The sequence below is a fragment of the Podarcis filfolensis genome, assembly GCF_964270895.1.
Source record: "Podarcis filfolensis genome assembly, chromosome: 1".
Classification (NCBI taxonomy): Eukaryota; Metazoa; Chordata; class Lepidosauria; order Squamata; family Lacertidae; genus Podarcis; species Podarcis filfolensis.
In genome coordinates, this window is record NC_139604.1 from 104,555,231 (window position 1) to 104,577,635 (window position 22,405).

Sequence of the window (22,405 nt, forward strand, 5' to 3'; positions counted from 1 at the left end):
ACATTGAAGTTGGCCTAGTAACAGATTGGTAGCCAGTGAAGATATCTGAGAAGATACCGTATTGGCCCGAATATAAGCCGCACTTTCCCCCCAAATTCCGACCGTGAAAAGTTAAAAGTGCAGCTTATATTCACGACCTTACAGTATGCAGCCAGGAGTTCGGGGCAGACAGTGCCAGGTGGGTCCTCTCTCCCAAAGCCAGGAAGGGGAAAGGCCGCTGGCCATGCAGCATGTGCCCCCCACCCAGTATGCAGCCAGGAGCAGCTAGGAGAGGAGCGGCTTTTATTCGCGTATTTTTTCTTCTCCCCCCCTCCAATTTTAAAGGTGCAACTTATATTCAGGTGCGGCTTATATTCGGGCCAATATGGTATGTCATAAGCTGACTGTGCTAATATTGTAATAATAGTAATCTTGATGTTCAGGGTGACAGCCATGAAAGCATTAAGATGAGGCAGCCAGGTTCCAGTGAGAGTTGGAGGTACTGAGAGGAGCAGTAATTTGAGAAGGATTCTCAAGAGAACCACACTACTGAAGGAGATGCGATTTATTTATAAAATTCTATACTGCCATATAAAATATCAATACGGTTTACAGTGTTAAAAGATGCCATTTTAAAGAATATAAATAAAAATAGGGATAATCATTAATTTGACTGGTTGATGAAGATAAAAATTGAACAGCGGCAAATATATGTTAGAATAAAAAGATCTTCAAGAGATACCTAAGTCAAAGGATGCTTGTGGAATCTTTGCTGGAAGAGTGTTCTGCAGCATGGGACTGGTGACAAATTCAAATATGATTCAGAGAGAATGGGAGTAAAATGCAACAAACAAGCATTCGAAGGCTAAGAAGAACATTTCACAAAAGGTCTTGTTTCTGCTTTAAACATTGCTATTACACTTCATACTTCCAAGAGGATAAAGCAATTTAACAAAACACCCAGTAAAATCACATTAAAGTTTAGTCCTGGTTCAGATATCTTTATGTCCAAGGAGACATTATCAGTTGATAGGTTTGGAAAGGCAGTTGTTTGGGTGGTGCGATGCTCTGCTCTTTTTCGGAGCTAAAAATCTTTTTAATGTCCCAGGGACTGGGTGCCCTTTTTGTTGAAAGTATCCAGCCCTACTAAAATTTCTCTTTCTTTTGGAAGATGCTTGGATTATAATTAGTCTCCAGCAGAAGGAAAGAGCTCTGAAGATGCCCCTAAGAAGCATCTCTCTATGTCCAACTATGTAACATGTGTACCACAGTGCCTTCACAAATTTTAGGTTTTAAATAATCAAGGTAAACAAATAGGAACAAGATGCAATTCAACAAGGGCCAATGTGAAACTTTGCATTGACAATTAAATGGCCATGTATAAGAGGGCAAACTAGGGGGGGGGGTTTGGGGGGGGTTAAGTGCAGAAGAAAAAGAGAAGAAGAGCAGCAACAAAAATGTCCAAAAATAAAGAAAGAGGAGATATGAACCTCAAGTTCAGGTTATTATTTTTTTTTAAATAAGATTATCAGTTTGGTTTTATGCATACCTACTCAAAAGTCCCATTGGAACTTGCTCCAAGCTGACTGTGTGGCAACCTAAATTGCCCAACATGTTTCATCAAAAAGAAGGGATGCAGTTCAGTGGCAGAGCATCTCTGCATGCAGAAGGCCCCAGCAACTTTAAGTGGGACTGGGAGAGATCCCTTGTCTGAAACCTTGGGTAGTTGATGCCAAATGATGTAGACAATGCTGAGCTAAATGGGTCCATGGGCTGGTTAAATGTACAGCAGCTTCCTATGTTATTTGCTGAGGTGATTCAACAGTAACTGAGTAAACAGCATCAGCACTTTTGAGAGATAAGCAGCCTCATATAGTCAATATATTTAAGTCAAATGAATGCATGAAGGGGTTAAGACCATAGAGTAAGCTGACCTGCAAGGCTTAGCTATGTCCACTTCCGCTCACCTTGGGAGGAACTAGGTAATCAAGTTTTTGTTCTCCCGCAGTCTCCCTAAGAAGCTCTCTGTGTGAAGTGGTTTGAACTGGTTGTTCCAGCTCAACCGCATGGCTCTAATCAGCCATTCTTGAGCTCCTTTACAAATCATCTAGAAACTTTGTAAGGAAGCCAAGTTTTACTGCCTCTGCAACTTTTCTGAAGCACATGAATCTGACCTTTGAAGAGTTTGTAAGTAAACCATTTTTTAACTTACCCAGTATGTGGCCTTCTTCCTATGCTGGGAAAACTTTTTAAGGGGACATGCTTTATTTCCATGCTGCAAATTTTGTGAATTTAAATCTCTGCTGGGGTTCTCTCACCAAAAAGTAATTGCTCTAAACTTGGATTTTGGAATCCAGGAATTCTCTTTTCTATACTATAGTATTGTTTCCCCCTTGGCACCAACAATATCATTATTACGTTATATGGGATAATAAAGGGAACCTGAAATTACAATGTGGTGCTCACAGCAAGCAACACTACTTTTTCTGGATCTACTAGTGCAATGCCTGTACGCTGGATGGGCAGTCTGTAATAGAATTTTTGGGTTGACCAATGAGAGGGAAGATATAAATGGGAGGGAAAAAGAACCTTGGATGAAAAGGAGTTGGGAAAAGGCAGTTAAAGTGAGAAGACCAGACAGGCAACAGATGAGAGCGAAGATTAAGCAGCAGAGCTGGCTGGGAAATGGGAAAGTGAGCTGATATACACCACATTAAAGCAGCAATAAGCCTGATTGAACATAAGTTACCTTCCAAATGAAGGCTTTAAGACACAAAAGGAATTATCAGTTGGATAGGCTGATGGACTTGGGTCAAGGATATTTGGTTTCAAATCACTATTCAGTTGTTGAGCTCACTGGGTAACTATAGCCAAGTTACCGTACCTAATTAACCTCACTTGATTATGGTGATGATAAAATTAGATAACTGTGTACACCATCATGAGCTCATTGAAACAAAACTGTGATACAAATGGAAGAATTTTGTATCATATAAGGCCTGCTGCAACCCTTGTAGAATATATAATGTATTAGTATAAGGAACCTGTGGCCCTCCAGATGTTTATAGGCCAAGCTGCCAATGGCCAGCGATGGTGGGAGGTAGAGAGGGCCATAGGTGCTCCATCTCTGATTTATAAGGTGAAATAAAATGTAGACCTGCAACTGTTTGTTTGTTAAATTTATTAGCTGCTCTTCATCAGAGTGATCCCAGGGTAATGTACAATACCAAATGCTGTGGCCACATATAAATTACAATCAGCAACAATAATAAAAGCACAAAATCGTGTTATTAAAATCACTAAAAACATACTCTGAGCAAAATTTAAAGCAGCAGTAACAGAACATCAGGGTTTTGCAATATTCTGTAGCATTTCCTGTTAATTCATATTACATCTTTCTCTACATCGCATCTAAAGTTCCACAAAGCGCTCCCATAACTTGCTGGTGCAAATGAGGCTATTAGTACATCTATAGTCTGTAGTTTGACTGAAAGCGCCTTTTTCATTTCAAATTCCAAGTCCATATTGTCACACACAGTTAATCATTAAGCCACTTAATCAGGACAGTTCACTGAGCAGCTTGTTGAAAGGGCATTTATGCAAGTGGACTTTGGAGGTAGAAGGAAAATGGAACCAAAAAGATTTAAAATATATATATATTAACTAAATGGAGGGGGGTGAATGATGTTTCAGACTTCTATTGCCAAGACACAATCCATTTTTTCTTTTTTATTCTGTCAGGGATCAGCTTTTTTTTAACCATTTAGGATGCTGCTGATTTGGGAAATCAGAATTTTGTTTTTGATCTTTTCATTCCTAACTATCACCAAGAGCACAAAGTTGCTGTCAGGCCACAAAAAGTGTGGCGATCCAGAATGCGAAAGTAAGTATAAGGGCTTTTGCTTTAAGTAAGCTTCTTTGAAACTAATTTACGTGTCATCAAAATCTGTAAAACAAAACAAAGCAAGAAAAAGTTTTGAAAATGCAATATATACTTCAAGAAATGTTTGCAAAATATTAGCTTTATGCATGATTAACCTGTATATTTTCAACAATAGACAAATTCTTTCTGGGAAGCCATTTGGTGGAACGGTGTTGTAGCATATGTAAAAGGGCAAAGTTCAGTAGAAAAGCTTGTTATCAAAACAGGGGCCTAGTTTTCGTCAGAATTGTCCCTGTGCTTATTCAAAATCTCTTACTTTCCAAAAGGGCCTGATTAATATTTACAGTATTTATATTTTAGTTACGTACAGAAATTACTAGTGTTTTGTCTACCAAATCTAAACCATATATTTGGGTTGATTCAGTTTTCTTTCTATTTTTCTTAGCACCTTGTGAAATCTTAAAGCTTTTGTACCTTGCCTTAAAACTGCACTGTTTGTAGCACTATCTTCTGTATGTTTCCTCAGAAGGAAGTGCCACTGGGTGAGTTCAGTGAGTTTTACTCCAAACCCAAGTTAAGAATGCTTAGGATTGCAGCTAAGGCTGCAGTTGTATATACTAGAAGCAAGACTCATTGAATACAATGGCCTTGTTTCTGAGAGACCATGCATAGGACTGTGGTGCCTCTTAATGTTATATACTAGTGAAATGCTTGTCAGTAGGACTGTGGGGCGGAGTGTTTGTGTAGATGTGTAGGACTTGTCTATTAGGGTGTTCCTGGGCATGATTTATGCACAGGACCGTCTTTAGCATATGCCCTTCCGGGTTGCAAAAATCTGCCCAGCGCCCCCAAATTTAGTTTAGCAGTCTTGTTAAAATCTATTTTGGAATGTATTTCTAATTGCTCCAAAATGTGTTTCTTATTTAGCATTCCTCCTAAAATGAAGAAAAAATTCAGCTCGCAGAATTCATAGTGTGCGCTCTAGGTGCGTTTTTGCGGAGATGGAAAACTAAAACCGTGTGCTGAAACGCATGTGTAATAGAAAAAAATACAAGAAGAATGTGTTTTCATATACAAACATTAAACTTATTTAGGATACCATTAGAGGAAATTCTAACCAAAGGCTACTCAGCGCAAACAATTAATTTAAGTTTGTTCATTTATTTTAAGAATTGCATAGTGAGGCTAACCACTTCTGAAAAAATATGTCCAGGATTTTGTTGTTTCTGTAGTAAGTGGTAAAACATTTCATTTAAAGTGAGGTGAAATTCCCCCCATCTTCTAGGACAAGAGGATAGCTCATGTACACAAATAATGTAAATGCAATGCCAGTGTGTCTCAGACATGTACTGTGATTTTTGCATGTGGCAACATATTCGGGAAGAGAGTAGATTTTAAACTTTAGGAAAGCTGGGATAGGTCCGTCGGTAGATCATGAGGCTCTTAATTTCAAGGTCACGTGTTCAAGGCCCACTTTGGGTGAAAGATTCCTGCATTGCAAGGGATTGAACTACAGTGGTACCTTGGTTTGCAATCATTTTGGATTACAGTGGTACCTCGGGTTAAGTACTTAATTTGTTCCGGAGGTCCGTTCTTAACATGAAACTGTTCTTAACCTGAAGCACCACTTTAGCTAATGGGGCCTCCCACTGCTGCCGCACCACCAGAGCACGATTTCTGTTCTCATCCTGAAGCAAAGTTCTTAACCCGAGGTACTATTTCTGGGTTAGTGGAGTCTGTGACCTGAAGTGTATGTAACCTGAAGTGTATGTAACCCGAAGTACCACTGTACAACCGTTTTGGATTACAACCACGTCAAACCCTGAAGTGTGTGTCCCTTTTTTTTGGATTACAACCCTTTTTTTTTTTTTTTTTGGAGGCCCCATTGGCGAAAGCGTGCCTTGAATTACAACCTGTTTTGGTTTACAACCGGACCTCTGGAACGGATTATGGTTGTAAACCAAGGTATCACTGTACAGTACATGATCCTTGTGGTCCCAACCCCACAATTCTATGATTCTATGACTGTCCGAAGCCACATGTATAAGATCAAATCCAGACTTCATTTGATTAACTTCGCTTAAGTTTCCTCTGTTTTTTACATACATGCAGCTTTCATGAGCAGAGTGCTAGCCATTAAAGACTACATAGGACCTGACTGCCGCTATTTGAACTTCAAAACTGGGGAAGAGATAATCGTATACTCCAAACTCTCCAGGAAAAGGGAGGACTTGTGGGCAGGAAGTGTAAGTATTTCAAAAGACAACTATTTCTCTTATGAGCAATCAGAATTCAATTATATCAACAGATTGGTTATTCACAGTGTTTTTTTTCTGGGGGGGGGGTTACTCAAGAGTACACAATAACAACACCTTTTTGTCCAGAAGAAAAGCACTGGTTAAAAGTGTGGCACTCACTGTAACAACTTCATGGTGAGTTCCGGCACCTTTTTTTATAGAAAATAAGCAGTGGTTATTCATAAGTGGTTTTTCAGTGGGCTAGACACTTTCCCATGAATATTTTGAGACACTTAAAAATGCTAGCCAGATAAGTTTCACAAATGTTTCAGAAGTAAGTTGTGATACCACTTTCACAGGTAGAAAATTCAGCATGCATTTAGCTCCTGGGAAAATTATACTTTTCTTCAATAATTTTATTCTGAAATGGTGTCGATCCAAAGGGAACACCCCCCACTGCCCTGCAGTGCATGAAAAATATTGCTCTGTAGAGTTGGCTGCTGCAACCCTGAGAGCAAACTTATCAAGATCTATGCGAGCCATAAGCCCTACCCCCCTTTTGCAGCACAAAGGAAGTTTCTGAGTAAGGAAGGTTCCTAGAATTTAGACAAAATATTTGTTTCCATGAATAAAGGCTGTATGTGGAATACGCCATACAGCATCGCCTGCTAATTTCATGGTATATATATATTTTACAAAATTAATACGTACTAACAAAGTGATGCTGATAAGAGTGCCAGGACTACTTCAGGGTGTTTCCACACCTCACAGTTTATGGGTGGTCAGCACTTTGAATCAGGCCATGTTGTCTTTACAAAATCAGTGGTAGTTCTCATGAACTAGCAGGATCAGCATGTGAGGAATACAAATCGCTCGAGTCTGTGGTCCACTTTGCCACTGTAGTGAGTGGTTCATCACATAGTGCCATTAACAAATGTTACAGGTATTCATAATCTTTTGGCATTAATATAATACAATACAGTAATGCAATATATAACTGTGTGTGTGATTTATAACTCTCCCTTGGTGGGGCAGGGGGGCAATATGTTACTTATTTGTTTCCTACTGTTAATAAATTGTGCCCTAGGTAAGATTTCAAAGTGATGTTAATATTGTGGCATGCAGTGTCATCCTTTTAAATCCTCTTGGCATAAACCATAATAGTTTCTTTGAACATTTCCTTCCAGAGATGTAATTTCACATTAAGTGTAGGCACCCACTATTACATTACTTCGGTCTATGTAAACAAGAACATTTCTGTGCTTTTTTATTAGCCAAGCAACTAGGTCATATCCCTGTTTCCAAATAAATTAACTGGGAATATTTGCTAGAGACATTGTGGAACAATATAAGGCCATTATTGTACCCAGGAGGACCCAAACAGCAATTAATGGCTGGTTATTGTAATGTACAAGAGTACTTTTAATAATGTGCAAAATAATAACATTAAAAGTTCTATTACTTTGTGTATTTTTATGAAGTGGGAGAGATAATTTTCTGACGGTTAATAAGAGGCTTTTTATTATTATCCAGACTTAATTGAAATAAGTGCAGAGATTCTTCTCACAATTGTATTTGTTGTATATCAATTTTAAGTACAAAACCCCATTTCTTTTATAATAAAAAGCTACATGTTTAATTTTATAGAAAGGTAAAGATTTTGGATATTTCCCAGTGGATGCAGTCCGGATTGAAGAAATTTTTATTACAAAAGAAGTAGAACTGCCAACTAAGGTAAATTAAAGTAATTTCAAAATGGAGATATTTGGTTGTGGAAATGTATATATGAATGTATGTATTAAACTTGTTAGAGAATCATAGAATCTTAGAGTTGGAAGAGACCTTGAGGGTCATCTAGTCCAACCTCCTACAATGCATCTCAACTAAAGCATCCATGACAGATGCCCATCTAACCTCTGCTTTAAAAACTCCTAGAACAGAAACTTGGGAGAAACCAAAATTGAGAGACTTGCCCATCTCTACGCAAAGGCCTGTGCCCCAGAGTCTTTTAAGTATCTATTGTTATTTACTCACCCTGGGCCAGCAGGGGGGTACTTTAGATACTTTTCACTCAGGTCCACATATGCAAATAAGGAATTGAAAGTGACGTTCAGTGATTGGATAGTTACAGAAAGTTGTTACTGTTGCTTTGTAGTTGAGCTCTATATAAGCAGGTTGGCTGAACTTTTCAGTCCAGTTCTGTTCTGGGCCTGTGAACAAACAAGAGCTGTTTGAAGAATCGCTGTGTCGTCTGATTTGTTCACTCACAACTTAACATCTATCACTGCCCCTTCCAACAAATATGCATAAGAATATACATTTGCATGTGTGTAAAACATGTTCTAAAGACCTCTTTCGAATGCATGAACTACTCAACTTGGTCTCATAAAAATGATTAATAAAGTTGCTCTGTTTTAAATATTCCTTGTGTTAAATTTTAAAGAGAATGTACATTTCACAATTATTTAACAACTTAATTATTTCATAACTTGCCAGTTGGGGCATTTGCATGCTTTTAAAAAATATTCATAAGGATATAATGTTAAGAAATAGTAGAGTTGTATTAAATGGGTAGTAGCGTATTAACTTCAGCCACTTGCTTATTTTTAGGAAACTGATTTTCTTTGTATTGATGGAGGGGAATACGTTTTTGAAAATGAAGACAGCATACTTAATCATTATGACAAAGAAAATGAATATATACCTCCGTACTCAGAAGAAAAAGACACCAAGTTTGAAATGCCTGAAGATGAAGTCTTGAAACTTGGAGGTATTTCTTACCCAAATGAATATAAAGAACAATTTCCTGACAGTCATGAATCTGACAGTAAATACAAAGACCTGCATACACTGGAAACTACAAGCCGCGGTGATACAGAACTCAGAGACAGGGAGACTAGACAAGATGAGACTACTCCGGAAGAAGACCAAATTAGTCAGACTCCGCAAGCTGCCCCAACTCAGTCGGCCTGGACTGTGTCTGGTTTTGTTGGCTGGCTTGGCTTGGGAAGTAATGAAAATGAGGAGGCGGTCAGAAAAATATCACAGAAAACAGAAGAAGTTACATTCAGGCGCAGGAAAATCGCAATAACTGATGATAGTGGCTTAAAAAAATTAAATGAAGAGGGTGAAACAGCACCACAAGGCTCCAGCTGGTTTAAAAGTACTTTCACAGACTTGATGCATCTTGGAAGTGACAAATCCGAACTTGATCCGCTGTACAAAGAAAATGATCCAGAAATCCACGACAGCTCCACCATTGCTGGCAATGCTGGCCACCATGGCAGTTCTACCGCATCAGAAGGAACAGAAGAACATAGCAATTCCGAACAATCTGAATCAAGCTGGTTTGATCTGGAATTCAGTGATATTTTGCCTTTTCGTTACGCTGAAAAAAATGCAGTCAAAGAAAAGCTTGCAGCTGGAGGAGAAGCAGATCAAGATGAAGAACAGCATCCAAGTGAAGAATCAAGTTTAATGGACGATGGCTTGAGAAAGCAAACAGGCAGAATGATGCCCTATGAAGAACAAGACAAAGGGAAAATTGTTCAAGAAACCCCAAAGCAAGCAGCTGGACCAACTCTTTACGAAGAACAAGTGGAAGAAAAATATGACCAAGAAGCCCCAGGCATACATGTTAGAAAAACAGATTCTGATGTGCAGTTAGCAGATGAGCATGCAGACGTAAAGGATGCAGCAAATCCATCACCTTTGCTTGGTGATAAACGACTTAAGTCTCTCTATGCAGAACAGGATTCAATACCAGACAACCAAGTTATGGAAAACAGTAAAATTAAAGCTGTAACAAAGGAGTCAGAAAGAACAAATGACCAGTCAGGTTGGTATGAAAGTATGTATAACAGTTTGATTGATTATAATAGGGTTACATCAGATAACCAACCAGGGCATGAGTATGTAACTGTTGGGAGTCCACAGGAATCAGCTGTAGATCAGTTATCATATAGTATAGGTCAAGGTACTGCAAAGGAAGAAAATCATGAGGGTCCTAAAAACCAGAAACCTTTCTTTTCTGTTAGTTATTTTACAAGTGTACTGAATTTTCAGAGTTTTATATCTGAAGGAACCAATAAGGCTCAGCATGCACACAATAATCTAAAGTCTAGTGAGGAAAGCACCCAATTTAAAAAGAGTGAGGAAGTATTACATATAGGCAAAGAAGAATTACTAGAAAATCAGAATATTACTGAAAAGGTGCCAGAAAACAGAGATGCTGATACTACCCAGGGAAACATTTTGCTGTCTTCTTTAGCAGTAAAATGTAGTGAAGAAAGTAGAGAAAAAAGACAGGGTGAACAACTAGCGAAAGATAATACACCACATCCTCTGTCAGTAAAATCTATAGAGTTAGAACACCAGGTTTCCTATGGTCAATGTACAGGAAAAAAATTGTATGGAAGACCTTTGGACACACAGGGCCATTCCAATATAGAAGATAAAAACGATGTTCGTAACTTAGAGGCCAAACAACAGTCTTCTTTAGAGCTACAAAAGCTAGCTGTTTTGGCAGAGCGAAAGGATTATATTATTAGTGAAACATATTCCTATGAAAAATCTATCCTAGGAGAAGATGAGCCACATGATGGGAAAGCAATCAGACCAGATAATGTTGAACAAGCACTATTTTCTGAGGAGCTGAATGAACATTCAGATAGTTTTTCCAAATCAAAGAACATTCCAGGCGAAGATAAGATACCTCTTGATGAAGATAAGCCAGTTATCCAAGGGAGCAGAGAATTTAATACAAAAGATCAGAATCCATTTTTAACAGAACAACATGAAGCACCAGAATTAACATACAGTGTAAGAAGACCACCACAACAACAGTATAAGGCTATTAACAAAGATTCCAAATCTAGCAAATGCAATGTTAATAAAAATAATTGTTTAGTCTCAAAAGTTTTGAATGGGAGTAGTCGTACTCCTGTCATAGGTTATACAGATGTTATGAAAGGAATACAAGTTTCAGATCCAGTGCCACATTTACATTCAAAAAAACGTATAAACAACAATATAAGGGCAGATAATGTTGTAGATTCTCATGATGAAAAGAAACTTCCTGATGTTAAAAATATAGAAAGTGTCCCCTCTCATGCCATCCAAGATTATTTTCATATCAACCCCAGTGCTGAAGATGAGATGAACCAAAGTGTAGTTACTAAAGTAGGCAAGAATTTGTTTTCTCAAGAAAGTGCAAAAGAACAAAATCATTTTTCACAGCATATCTCAGAACTTAGTGAAGGCAAACAAGGACACAATGAGCAAAATACACCAAGTAATCAAGGACCATCTCCACTGTCTGGGGAAGTTTTTCAAAGTGAAAAGGAGATTTCCAGGGACAGCAGCCACATACTGAATTATGATTCTGTCGCCTACGGTGTGCAGAAGAAAGGCTTTCAGGGCCCGCAAGTGCAGATAGGTGAAAAAGGTGTTGAAGAGGAACAAAACTCAAAAGCAATAGAAGAACATTTAGATAGTGCTCAAGTTAGTGATGCTTCATTAATAGATCAGCAAGAGCAAAGTGTATTTCCTTATCCTAGCTCCTCGGGCACTTTTTCCAAGAAAAGTATTTGCTCACCTCAAATGTGTGCAAGTCTGACACATGAGAAGGAAGATAAAGAAGAGTTAAAAAGTGAACAAGTATCATCTTCCTACCTTGACTGTCAGAGTACCAATATTATGAGCTTAGTACCTGACAAAAAGTGTATAAGTCAGAAGGGACATGATAGAAAACAACATTTAACTGCGGGTTTAGAAGTGAAGAAGCTTAGAATCTCAGCTCAGCATAAAAAAATAGATAGCATTCCAAATACTGAAGAAACTAAACCTGAGTATCAGAAACAAATAGCATACACAACTTTAGAGATAACTGACATAAAACCTGAAGACAGCTTAGCGACAACTGACTTTAATAGTTTACCTCAGAAACAATATACTGTAGTTGGAACAAGTCCTGCCCATGAAAATCCAGTCCAGCACTTAGAAGTGCGAAGTGATACATCTAATCTAGATAATAATATTAATCCTAGCAAACATTTATCACATCATCTTCAGCCTGTGGATGATTATATGTACCCTATCCCTCCACATGCTAAAGATGCCATGGACACACAGCATTTAGCTAAAGATCATCATGATGAAACATTTGCACATGACTTAATTTCTCCTTTTCCTAAAAATCTAAACCATGCAGAGAAAGTAGCTTATTCTGGGCATGCAAGAGATAGTCAAGAAAAAGGCAAAACAGGTAAAGATAGTGAGAAAAAACTAAGATGCAAGAATATTGATTGCACAAGTGACAAGACAGAGAAAGGAGGTGTCGGGAGTAACATTTTTGGTAAAATATCACGGCTTCTTGGAGAGCCATTTAAAAATAAGGACGATGAAGACTCTAAAAAATATGAAGATAGTAGAAATATTATTGGAACACAGATTAAGACACAGAGGCAGGAGGCTGATGTAGTGAGAAGTGACTTTGAACAAGACAAAGGTGAAGTTCAGAGCACAAAAGCTATCAGGTATTTAGATAATTTTAAAATTAAGGATGAGGGATCTCAGGGCCCAGGGGAAAGAGACAGCAACATCCAGGGAAAATCTGTTGCTTCAGACTCAAAAAATTACAACCAAAAGTATGACAGATCTGCAAATCAGGAGACAATAGTTCAAAATGGTCAATTAACAGCTGATACAGAGTTGGACCTGAAAGAAGCCACTTCCTTCAGTGGATTACAGGAACTTTATTTCAAGTTTGTTGAGGAATCTAAAAGGATACTTGAAGCAAATATGTGTGAAAGGCATGAACTGCAGCTACTAGAGCAAGAGTTTGAGAAACTTCACCGTGATATCACCACTTTTCCATGTGAAGATATTCGCAGGGAAATGAAAGATGTGACCACTTTGCTGGAACATGAAAATAAATTAAACAGTGGACATGAAAAGTGTTTGAAGGATAAAGTGAATTTACTTCCAGAACTGCACAGTCTTGTGCTGGACATCAGAAACAAATGTGAAATCCAAAAGGCAGAATCAGGTACCAGACCGCTGTTTTGATAATAAAAGTTAACAAAGCAAGAACAATATCGCACTTTGCTTTTTTATTTTAAAAAAAGCAGAATGTCTGACCGATGGGATGATGTGATTTTTTTTCCAATATAAAATGAAGCTGATGCCCATTATAAGCTTACACAACAGCAGGATAATATCAAGTTGTATTGTGCTTTGTCAGGAAATATAATATAGAACCGAAAATACCCCCCAAAAAATCATTCATTTTCTATCAGAAGAATAAATAGCTGGGTGCTGGAAGGATGCAACAGTCCCACAGCAACAATAGTATCTCAGAAGATACATGTTTGGTAGGGCTAGTAACAAAAGGCTTTTTTGTTGTTGCTTACCTATCTGGATTTTAGTCCATTACAGTTTATTAAATATGATTATTATATAAGGAAAAGTCATATTTAAATTTTCATCTTCAGTATAAGAATGGAAAATATAACATATTCCCTGTCACAGTAATAAATTGATATAAAAAGGCTTCCAGAAGTGATCAGGTTCAAATTCCATCAGGCATGCTTGTATACATCTCCACCCTAGCCAGTTTCCTGCTTCTAACACATTTAAATGCAGTAATTTTAAATTGTCAGTCTTAATGATTTCAGGGATGTCATCCAATGCTTTTTTCTTCCTTATTTTCTGCTTGCATTTCTTTTGCCAAAATTTGTGTTTCCTTCCCCCCTCCTTAATCAGACAATACTTCAGGTTTATGAAGGAACCTTTCTAGCCTCCAAGAGCTTCCTTGACCCATTTCATTAGCCATGCTTTGCTTTGGTGGTGTATTCCCTGATTTTAATAGTAACACCTAGCCTTTCCTTGTTTAAAAAATTATTGCTAATTATAAGTTGGGAGACTGTAGTACTGGAGAACTTTAATGATTGAATTGACAATGAGATATGAATAGGGATCCTGGGAATTGACAGGCAGGAAAGAAATGGATAATCAGGTGGAAATAAACAGGATACCACTTTTGCAATTATTTGTAGGTATGACCAATAATGGAAAATTACCTGACGATCATCCTAAAGAAAAACATCACTTGAATTTGGATAAAGAACCTAACAGTGGCCAGCATACAGAAGCAAATAATGTGCCTCCAATAAATACAGAGAAGAAAATACATACTTCAGCCAAAAATAGTCAACATCAGCCAAATTCAAAAAGAAAATTATCAGAGAACAATCTAGTGACTCATAACTATACTATCAGTAATGGTAAGGAATATGATTAATCTAAAAACTATAATTACATACAGTATTCTGTAAAGAAGATATATTGTAATACTCATTCTCTCTTCCTCTTTTACATGAAACAGAAAGTGAATGGCTATTTCAGATAATCCTGCATTTGAATGACTTCTGTGCCATTATAACATCTGTATTTTCAGTGATGGCATCTACCAGTAAAAAGGTACGTTTATTTATTTTGTATTTCTACAATAATCATAAAAATGCACTAGTTACAGCTTTGAAAACATTTTATTTGATGTTTAAGCACAAAATTCCTCCTAAGTTTGCATTTGCTAGTTCACTCCCCTGTCACTTCCCTGTAGTTTTCAAATAGCACTGAACCTGATCTAAAGTAGGAATGGACGGAAGTTATGAATGTTTGCAAGTTCAGATGGGGGAGAAATTTGATTCAGTTTGCATTTAAAGGAGGATCTATCAAATTCACACTTTCTGAAACAATATGAGAACTGAAATGCAGCCATCCTTCGAAATTCGCACTTATCTGGATTTTGCAATGCAGTTGTCTGGGCAAGTAATGTGTGCAAAAATGCATATATTGGGGTAAAGGTGTGCTTAAAACTGAATGCATTATAAATAAAATACATTGTATTAGGAGAAAATGCTTGCAGAAATGAATATTATTAGTCAAAGCTACATACAAAAAAAAGTGTATTAGGAGAGATTTGCAATGAAATGCTGAAGTGTTTTTATGAGGTTTGTTTTTAAAGAATTGCAAATCACTGCAGAAATGTGTAGAACTGAATTTAATACTGGAAAAATTAGAAACAGAGAGAACTGAAATGGACAAATCCTTCCATCTCTACTGACTCCTGTGATATCACTAAGAACTGTTCCTTATCTACCTGTTAAATTTGGCCTGCAGTGGGTGGAAGGGATAAGGATCTAATTGTAAAGAACTACAGTGCCCTGAATTCTTTGAGTGGAAAATGTGCTTTTAAGGTCAGCAATAGTGTTGTATTGAGCCTCCTGAATTCTCATATCAATGCATACAAGAGTGCACAGTGCCTCCTAGGGAGGCATTTAATTTTTGCATACATATGTAGGAGTATGTGCTTTTTGCAGGGTTGCCATCACATTTTAAATTTGTTCTGAGCCTTGTAACACATGCAGATTCTTTGTGTAGGTCTCCTGACTAAAACACTAGGAATCCCTTGCAGTAGATGACATGAGGAAGCAGTAGATGACATGTCTTCCTTGGCTCATCACTTTATTTTCTAGGTAGAATGGAATTAATTATCTTGTGTGAATCCTAAAAGCTTCCTGAGAGCCCACAGAGAGTTATCATTCTTTTGTAAAAGGCAAGAGTGATGAGTTTTGATGGGAGAGGTCTGGCTGAAATCCGTGCTCAACTCTGAAGCTAATCAGAATGACCTTGCACACAGGGCCATCTTAAGCATATCCGGCGCCGTGGTGCAAAGATCCCTCCAGTGCCACCTCCCTTTCTCAGAATTTAAAACTCAGGGCCCAACTCACGGACCACCTCGTAGCCCCGGGAGCCGCCACCTACAGAAAACACCACTGATGTGGTGGACGCGGTGTGGCTGGCCAGACCGCCAGAACCCCGCACTCGCTTGTGAGGCTCCGGGGCATCTCCTCCTCCACTGCCTGACAACAATAGCCCGCTGCTGGCGCTCTAGCTGCTACCCAGCGGCCCAAGGAACAGGAGGCGGTGCCCCGGGGAGTAGTGGTGGTGGTGGGGCAGCGGGCACCGATGACACGGAGGAGACCCCTTGGGAGCCACTCCCGCCACCGCCGCTCCCTCAGACAATGATAATGACAGCTGCAGGGCGGGTGGTGGCTGAGGGGATTCCTGCGGCTGAGGAGGAGGAGGAGGCAGTAGCCCGTCCTCAGCAGCTGCCTCAGATTCGGAGCGGCTCCTCGTCCGCCGCCACCCGTGCCGCCGCCGCAGAGTGCTTGTGGGAGCAGCACAAGCAGCAGCAGCGCCAATGCGCCCGCCCGCAGAAGGGGGCGGGCCGAGGAGGGTAGGAATGAAAGATGGTTGGCGGGGCGCAGCTGGCGGCGTGCAGGGAAAGGGGAGGCCGCCGGCAAGCAGCTCCCCTTTGCTGGGGCGCCCCTGAGAGGCTGGCGCCCTGGTGCAACGAGCCACTAAGCCCTATGGGAAAGACGGTATCCCTCAGCCTCACCTGTATCACAGAGTTATTATTGTATAGGTCAAATGCAAGAAGAATATATTGTAGCTGTCCTGAGTCATTTTCATATGATGGAAATTGATGCAAATACAAATAAAAATGTGGTAATTCAGAGAGTTGGTGAAAATGCACAAGCTTTAACTGCCTGACAGAAATAAGAGGACTCTAAAGTTTCAGAATCTTTCTAGCTGCAGCAGATTCATCATACAGTAATGGAATAAATAGGGGCACAGGTGGCGCTGTGGTCTAAACCACAGAGCCTCTTGGACTTGCTAATTGGAAGATCGGTGGTTCGAATCCCCACGACGGGTGCTCTGTCCCAGTTCCTGCCAACCTAGCAGTTCAAAAGCACACCAGTGCAAGTAGATAAATAGGCACCACTGTGGCGGGAAGGTAAACAGCATTTATGTGCGCTCTGGCACTCATCACTGTCCTCCATGCACCAGAATCGGTTTAGTCATGCTGGCCACATGACCCAGAAAACTGTCTGTGGACAAATGCCAGCTCCCTCAGTCTGAAGGCGAGATGAGCGCTGCAACCCCATAGTCGCCTTTGACTGGACTTAACCGTCCAGGGGTCCTTTACCTTTACCTAATGGAATAAATAACTCTTATCCAGGGTTCCTTAAAATTTAACCTTAAGAGATTAAAAGTGTATGTTCTGAAGAATGACTTGACAGCCTGAACTGAAACTTATGTCCAAGTAAGCATAAGACCCACCAAGTTCAATTCAACTTGTGTCTTATATATGCTGCATCTTGTAAATTTATCCATATTTAGATAAGTGAAGTTGCCTTAGTATTAAATACAAGTATAAGACAATTACATGAGAAAACAGAAATTAATAAGAAACCAGCGCTGCCATACAGGTAGCATATATATATTTCCTTTCAAGTCCAGCTTTCAGGCCTTGTTGTTTGTGAGTCTGATAAGATAATATTTTCAGCTAAGTCATATACTTGTACAAAAAAGAAAAGAAAAAGTGTTACCTAAGCATCTGTTTAGCAATACCTTTTAAATACTTGCTGCGACTAATCTGATATTTCACAAGGACCTGACTACTGTAATACTATACTGGAAGAAAGTTGCTTGTCATTAACCTCCCTTTTGCACCCCTTCCTTAAACGCATACATGTCAAAGCAGGATCTCTTTCCCATTTGGAAACATAAGCTACGGGGAGCTCTTGTTATCTGGATAAACAACTAGGAAACTAGAGCTAATTTAATTATTCTTACAGATTTTTTAAACCTAACTTTTATGTGATTACTATACTTGGTTCGTAAATGGAAAGAGCAGAGGAAGAGGTAAGTTTTTAAAGGTAGTTAAAACTTTTAACGATAGTGAAAGGTGGGGAATGTTGTATCTTTAGAGTGCCAGACTTTTTAGTGCCACATAGACACTCCAGTCTAGTAGATCCTTTACTGCTGCCTTTTTATTTCTTTTTTGCTTTGTAGTTTTGTCTTTTGACATTTTGAATACTATCACTTGTGAGAGTTGGCAACTGAGCTTCTTAACTTATTCGTCATGTTTTAGGAATAGTTCCTAGGTCATGACATTCACGGTTGTCCCAGGTTATGACACCCAGGTATCAAGCTAATTTTCATGTTGAAGTAAAGGGCCAGCTGTTTATACACTGAGGTGCAAATAGCCTATACCAATTTAATGTAAGAATCTACAGAAGAAATTGTTATTAGAGTTAATCAAAATGTCTTCTATTTCATACTCCTAGACATAAATATAATTTTCCAGAGTAGGAGATTTTCCTTTTCTTCCTTGGCCCCCACCCACAGGCTATTAGCTTGATTTATTTCCCCTGCAATCTTTGCAGTTTTCTCCCGCTTCGGTGTTTCTACTAAGAACTGCAAGTACTACAAGGAATATTATCCCAAGTATTCTAGGATTCTTAACAACAAACTGTGCATTCTTATCTGTTTGAAGAGAAAAAGCACATGCTTGAACACAGTGTTACTTAAAATGCTCCCAGATTGAAACACAATGCTATAATTGTTATTGGAGTTAATTGTCACCTCTATGCTAATGCTGTTTAAAGTTCCCATAAATATAATTTCCCCTCAAGTTTACAAAAAAGGGTAATCTGTATTAAGGTTCTGTAGCTTCAGCCTTTGTGGGGTGACCTACTTTCAGAATGGCTTCAAGATCAAGGTTGAGGAACCTGTGGCTCTCCAGATGTTGCTCCCATAACTTCCTGACCATTGGGCATGCTACGTGGGGCACATGAGAGTCAGCCTCATCTGGAGGGCTGCAGGTTCCCCTTCCCTCTTTAGATACTGCACATGGTTCCCCTTCCCTCTTTAGATGGGCTATGGACACATAGAAACGCATGCAGAGAACAAGCAGCACAAGTTGCTTGGGCATTGTTTTCCTTCTGCATTACAGTGTTAGAAGCTCCTCCTCTGAATATAGGTCCCTATCATCTTACTAGGAAAACAAGAAAATATTTATCTCAAAAGTAGTAGTCAACCAAAATTTATTTTCATTTATGTAAGATTGAGCATCATAGTCACTTATATTTTTATGAAAGAAGGCCCCAAAGACTAAACCCTATTTTAAACACAGTACTTGGAGATGGATTCCTTAATTATAATGAACCTAAAGGCAGTTCAATCCTGTTCTTCTCCCCACACCCATAGCTGTTGTGGTGCAAAGGCTTGTGCAATACAAATACAGTGGCAATACCATTTTTGCTAAATGGACAAGGGAATCTGTTTGTTTGCCACACTCTCAGCTGATAGAACTCTGTTTTTGAAACATGAAACCACAAAGGAAAGAGCTTGCCTGACAGCAGCTGTCCCCCACTTTTTAGCTTTTCCGGGGTGGGGGAGGGGACACCCTCTTTGTACAATACTCCTGTGCAGCAAATAGTTTTTCTTTAGCACCACACAGTAGCAGAGCCGAAGGCTGCCTCAGTAATGGGGAAAAAGAACAAGGGTCAACTTGCTCAATGCTGGATCCTATGCTTTGCGCTTCATCTGCTCAACACATGAGCATAGTGTCAAATTCTTACTGCCCAGTATAACAATTTATTCAAGACATATGTTATTACGCCACTGAATTCAGTGTGATGTTGGACTGTGGCCTCAATGTGTTTAGAATGGAGCAGTTGGTGAAGTAAAAAGATCTCGAATATAATTTCCTACTGGGACGCAAGACTTAAAGCAGGGACTTGTTACACTGGATGCATGCACTGTCATAAACCTGTATCATAACATGGTTCTGCTTGGCTGCTGCTAATTCATGCTTGCTCAATCTGCATTTAAATAAGGCAATGATTTATAATTTATCAGTAGTCTGAGAAGCAGAGATACAAGTCTCAAACTAGTTATATTGACTTTGTAAAAATAAAAGTGTACTATTGAAAGAAGATATGTTTCAGCATAAACTAGTTCCCTACATGACTCTACTTAAAAATATCAGTGTTCTTTACTCCAGGGCCAGAACGTTCTATTGGGGAGCTTATTATTCCACCCCATATATTATCCCATAAGGAGCAGCTACATGTTTGGTTCCTGCTTGTGGTTTGGCCTGCTTGTGAAGATTTTTACCCCATGAGACCCAAGACATGTAGCACAATTCTGTACAGTATATGCTTGGAAGCACTGAGTTTGTTGGAAGATTTAAGACAGATAAAACTATGCAGAGCATAGTCAGACTATGGACCTGTTCCTTCACTTCATTCGCAGATGGAGGCAGAAATGCTTGCGAATACCAGAGAGGAAAGTGCTCTTGTGTTCATGCTCTGCTCCTGATTTCCCACAGGCATTTAGCTGGCCATTGTGAGAACAGGAAGGTGGACCTAGGTGGCCAATGATCTGATCCAGCAGGCTCTTCTTGTGTTCTTACTCCTTACCTGTTTAGGGCTGCAGATTAGTTTATACCAATAGTCCATATCCTTCAGTCTTCCACAGATTAAAATAGGGATATGCTTGTAGCATGCTTCATCTCGTCCAAGGATCCTGTTGCAAGCCCTTAACCCCCTCAACTATCGCATATTGTTGAAAGCTCTCCAGTGCCCTTTGCATATGTTGCAGTATACTCTGCAATAACTTGCACCGGTTTAAAAGCCAAATGACTGATTTGACTTTGGCCGGAGAGAAAATTGCAACTGTCTTCTTTGGCATTTTTTTGTCTCACCAAATTAACTAACTTGCACCACCGCCCTTTCCTAGAGCAACATGAGCAGACACAGACGATGGCTGCGTAGGGATTGCTTGCTCTGTGTCATTCAGGTCGCTGCTTGGAGTTGGTTTGTAGCCTCCTCGGGGCTGGATCATTTATTTTGCCCCTTGCGAGCATGCAGAAAAATGCAGGGGAGTGGGTGCTTCCTGCTGCCGTGCAGTGGGGGCGACTAAAATGCCTATGCGGCCTCCTGCCCCAACACCGAAACAGCCTCTCCTTCCCCGGCGGCGCTGCCGTCTCTCCTCCTTCCCTCCTCTTTTTTTTCCCTTTTAAAAGAAAACCCTTTCGCGGCGGCGCTGTCCTTCTTTCGCGGCGCCCGACTCTCCCTCCCCTCCGGCCATGGTTTCTCCCGGCTCCCCCCTCCGAGGCTGCCGGTGGTGCGTCCCGTTGGCCGGGCGGGCGCCCAGGACAGGAAGAGGCGGTGTGGGCGGCGCTGCCGGTTGCCGCTGGGCCGCCCTGAGCCGAGCCGCAGTTGCTGCAGTAAAGATGGCTGCTGCCAGCGACGCCGCCGTTGCGGGGGGCAGCCCGGAGGATGCCGTGGAGGCCGTGGCCGGAGGCCTGGGGCTGGGTTGGCGGGACGGCGCTCGGCGCTACTGCGGGCTGGCCTTGGAGAGCGTGAGTGCGGGGAAGGGCAGGGCGCCAGGGGGGCGTGGAGTCGTCGGCCTTTGCCGGGGCTCTGCAGCTCTGCGTTTCCCCCAGCTGTGATGCCGCCTTTGCTTGGCTTGTGACGAGAGAGAGGCCCAAAGCCTACCCCCCCCCACGTTGCGCCCATCTCACTGGCACGCCCGTCAAAGCTGCGGTACTCAAGAGGCGGCGGGATTACGCCCTGCACATGCTCAGAGACACAGCCGTGTTGCTTCAAGCGTTCCTGGTTATTAAAAGCCCTTTCTAGGACAAAGTCCAGGTTCAGATGATGCCCTTTAATGGCAAAATGCCTCCAGGCTGGCATAACGTCTCCCAGGTGGCTGTGTACCGTGGGTAGATGGTGGTAGGAATGCAACCATTGACTTAAGCCAAGTCGGTTGCCACCTTTTTCTGATAGAGTTCCTGTGCTGTTAAGAGCTGTGAGAGGCTGACATTCAGGTGGAGCTTTCTCATTGCTTCAGTTTAGTCCAGAGTTGTATTTTGTCTGTCACCTGTTTCTTAAAAGGATAGGCGGGTCTCTGTCTGGAAGAAGGAAAGAGGTGTCTGCTGGAAAACTCAAAGTGGCTCTCTAATGTAGTCTGTTCCTCTCTCTTGTATCCTACTTGCTTCTGTAAGAATACTATAGGTTGAATTCACATATGCATATTTGTCAGTCTTTGATTTGCCTCTATGTAGCAACCATTATAAGGGACGCGGGTGGCGCTGTGGGTTAAACCACAGAGCCTAGGACTTGCCGATCAGAAGGTCGGCGGTTCGAATCCCCGCGATGGGGTGAGCTCCCATTGCTCGGTCCCTGCTCCTGCCAACCTACCAGTTCGAGAGCACATCAAAGTGCAGGTAGATAAATAGGTACCTCTCCGGTGGGAAGGTAAATGGCGTTTCCGTGCACTGCTCTGGTTCGCTATAAGCAGCTTCGTCATGCCGGCCACATGACCCGGAAGCTGTACGCTGGCTCCCTCAGCCAAGAAAGTGAGATGAGCGCCGCAACCCCAG

The 22,405-nt window shown here is 40.6% G+C and overlaps 1 protein-coding gene and 1 long non-coding RNA gene across 8 annotated transcripts in view; one reads left to right on the plus strand and one right to left on the minus strand.

The window, feature by feature from the left end:
• Positions 1 to 775: 775 nt before the first annotated feature.
• Positions 776 to 22,405, plus strand: part of MIA2 (MIA SH3 domain ER export factor 2) — a 51,242-nt gene continuing 29,612 nt past the window's right edge. The window contains exons 1-9 of one of the 7 annotated variants that reach the window (XM_083608685.1): positions 776 to 867; positions 1,988 to 2,166; positions 3,721 to 3,862; positions 5,975 to 6,108; positions 7,747 to 7,833; positions 8,710 to 9,937; positions 10,682 to 13,147; positions 14,157 to 14,384; positions 14,486 to 14,580. In XM_083608685.1, the coding sequence (XP_083464811.1) occupies positions 3,748 to 3,862; positions 5,975 to 6,108; positions 7,747 to 7,833; positions 8,710 to 9,937; positions 10,682 to 13,147; positions 14,157 to 14,384; positions 14,486 to 14,580 (4,353 nt within the window). In that variant the 5' untranslated portion in view covers positions 776 to 867; positions 1,988 to 2,166; positions 3,721 to 3,747. Of the gene's footprint in view, positions 868 to 1,987; positions 2,167 to 2,588; positions 2,887 to 3,235; positions 3,863 to 5,974; positions 6,109 to 7,746; positions 7,834 to 8,709; positions 9,950 to 10,681; positions 13,148 to 14,156; positions 14,385 to 14,485; positions 14,581 to 22,405 lie in introns of those variants that run through there. The other 6 variants (XM_083608684.1, XM_083608688.1, XM_083608689.1 and 3 more) reach the window with 6 other exon arrangements.
• LOC310766645 lies at positions 3,790 to 21,110 on the minus strand. Its single transcript, XR_014550291.1, has 3 exons — positions 20,439 to 21,110; positions 8,134 to 8,309; positions 3,790 to 3,925 (listed from the first exon to the last, which is right to left on the minus strand). It is a non-coding gene; the product is annotated as an uncharacterized lncRNA (long non-coding RNA).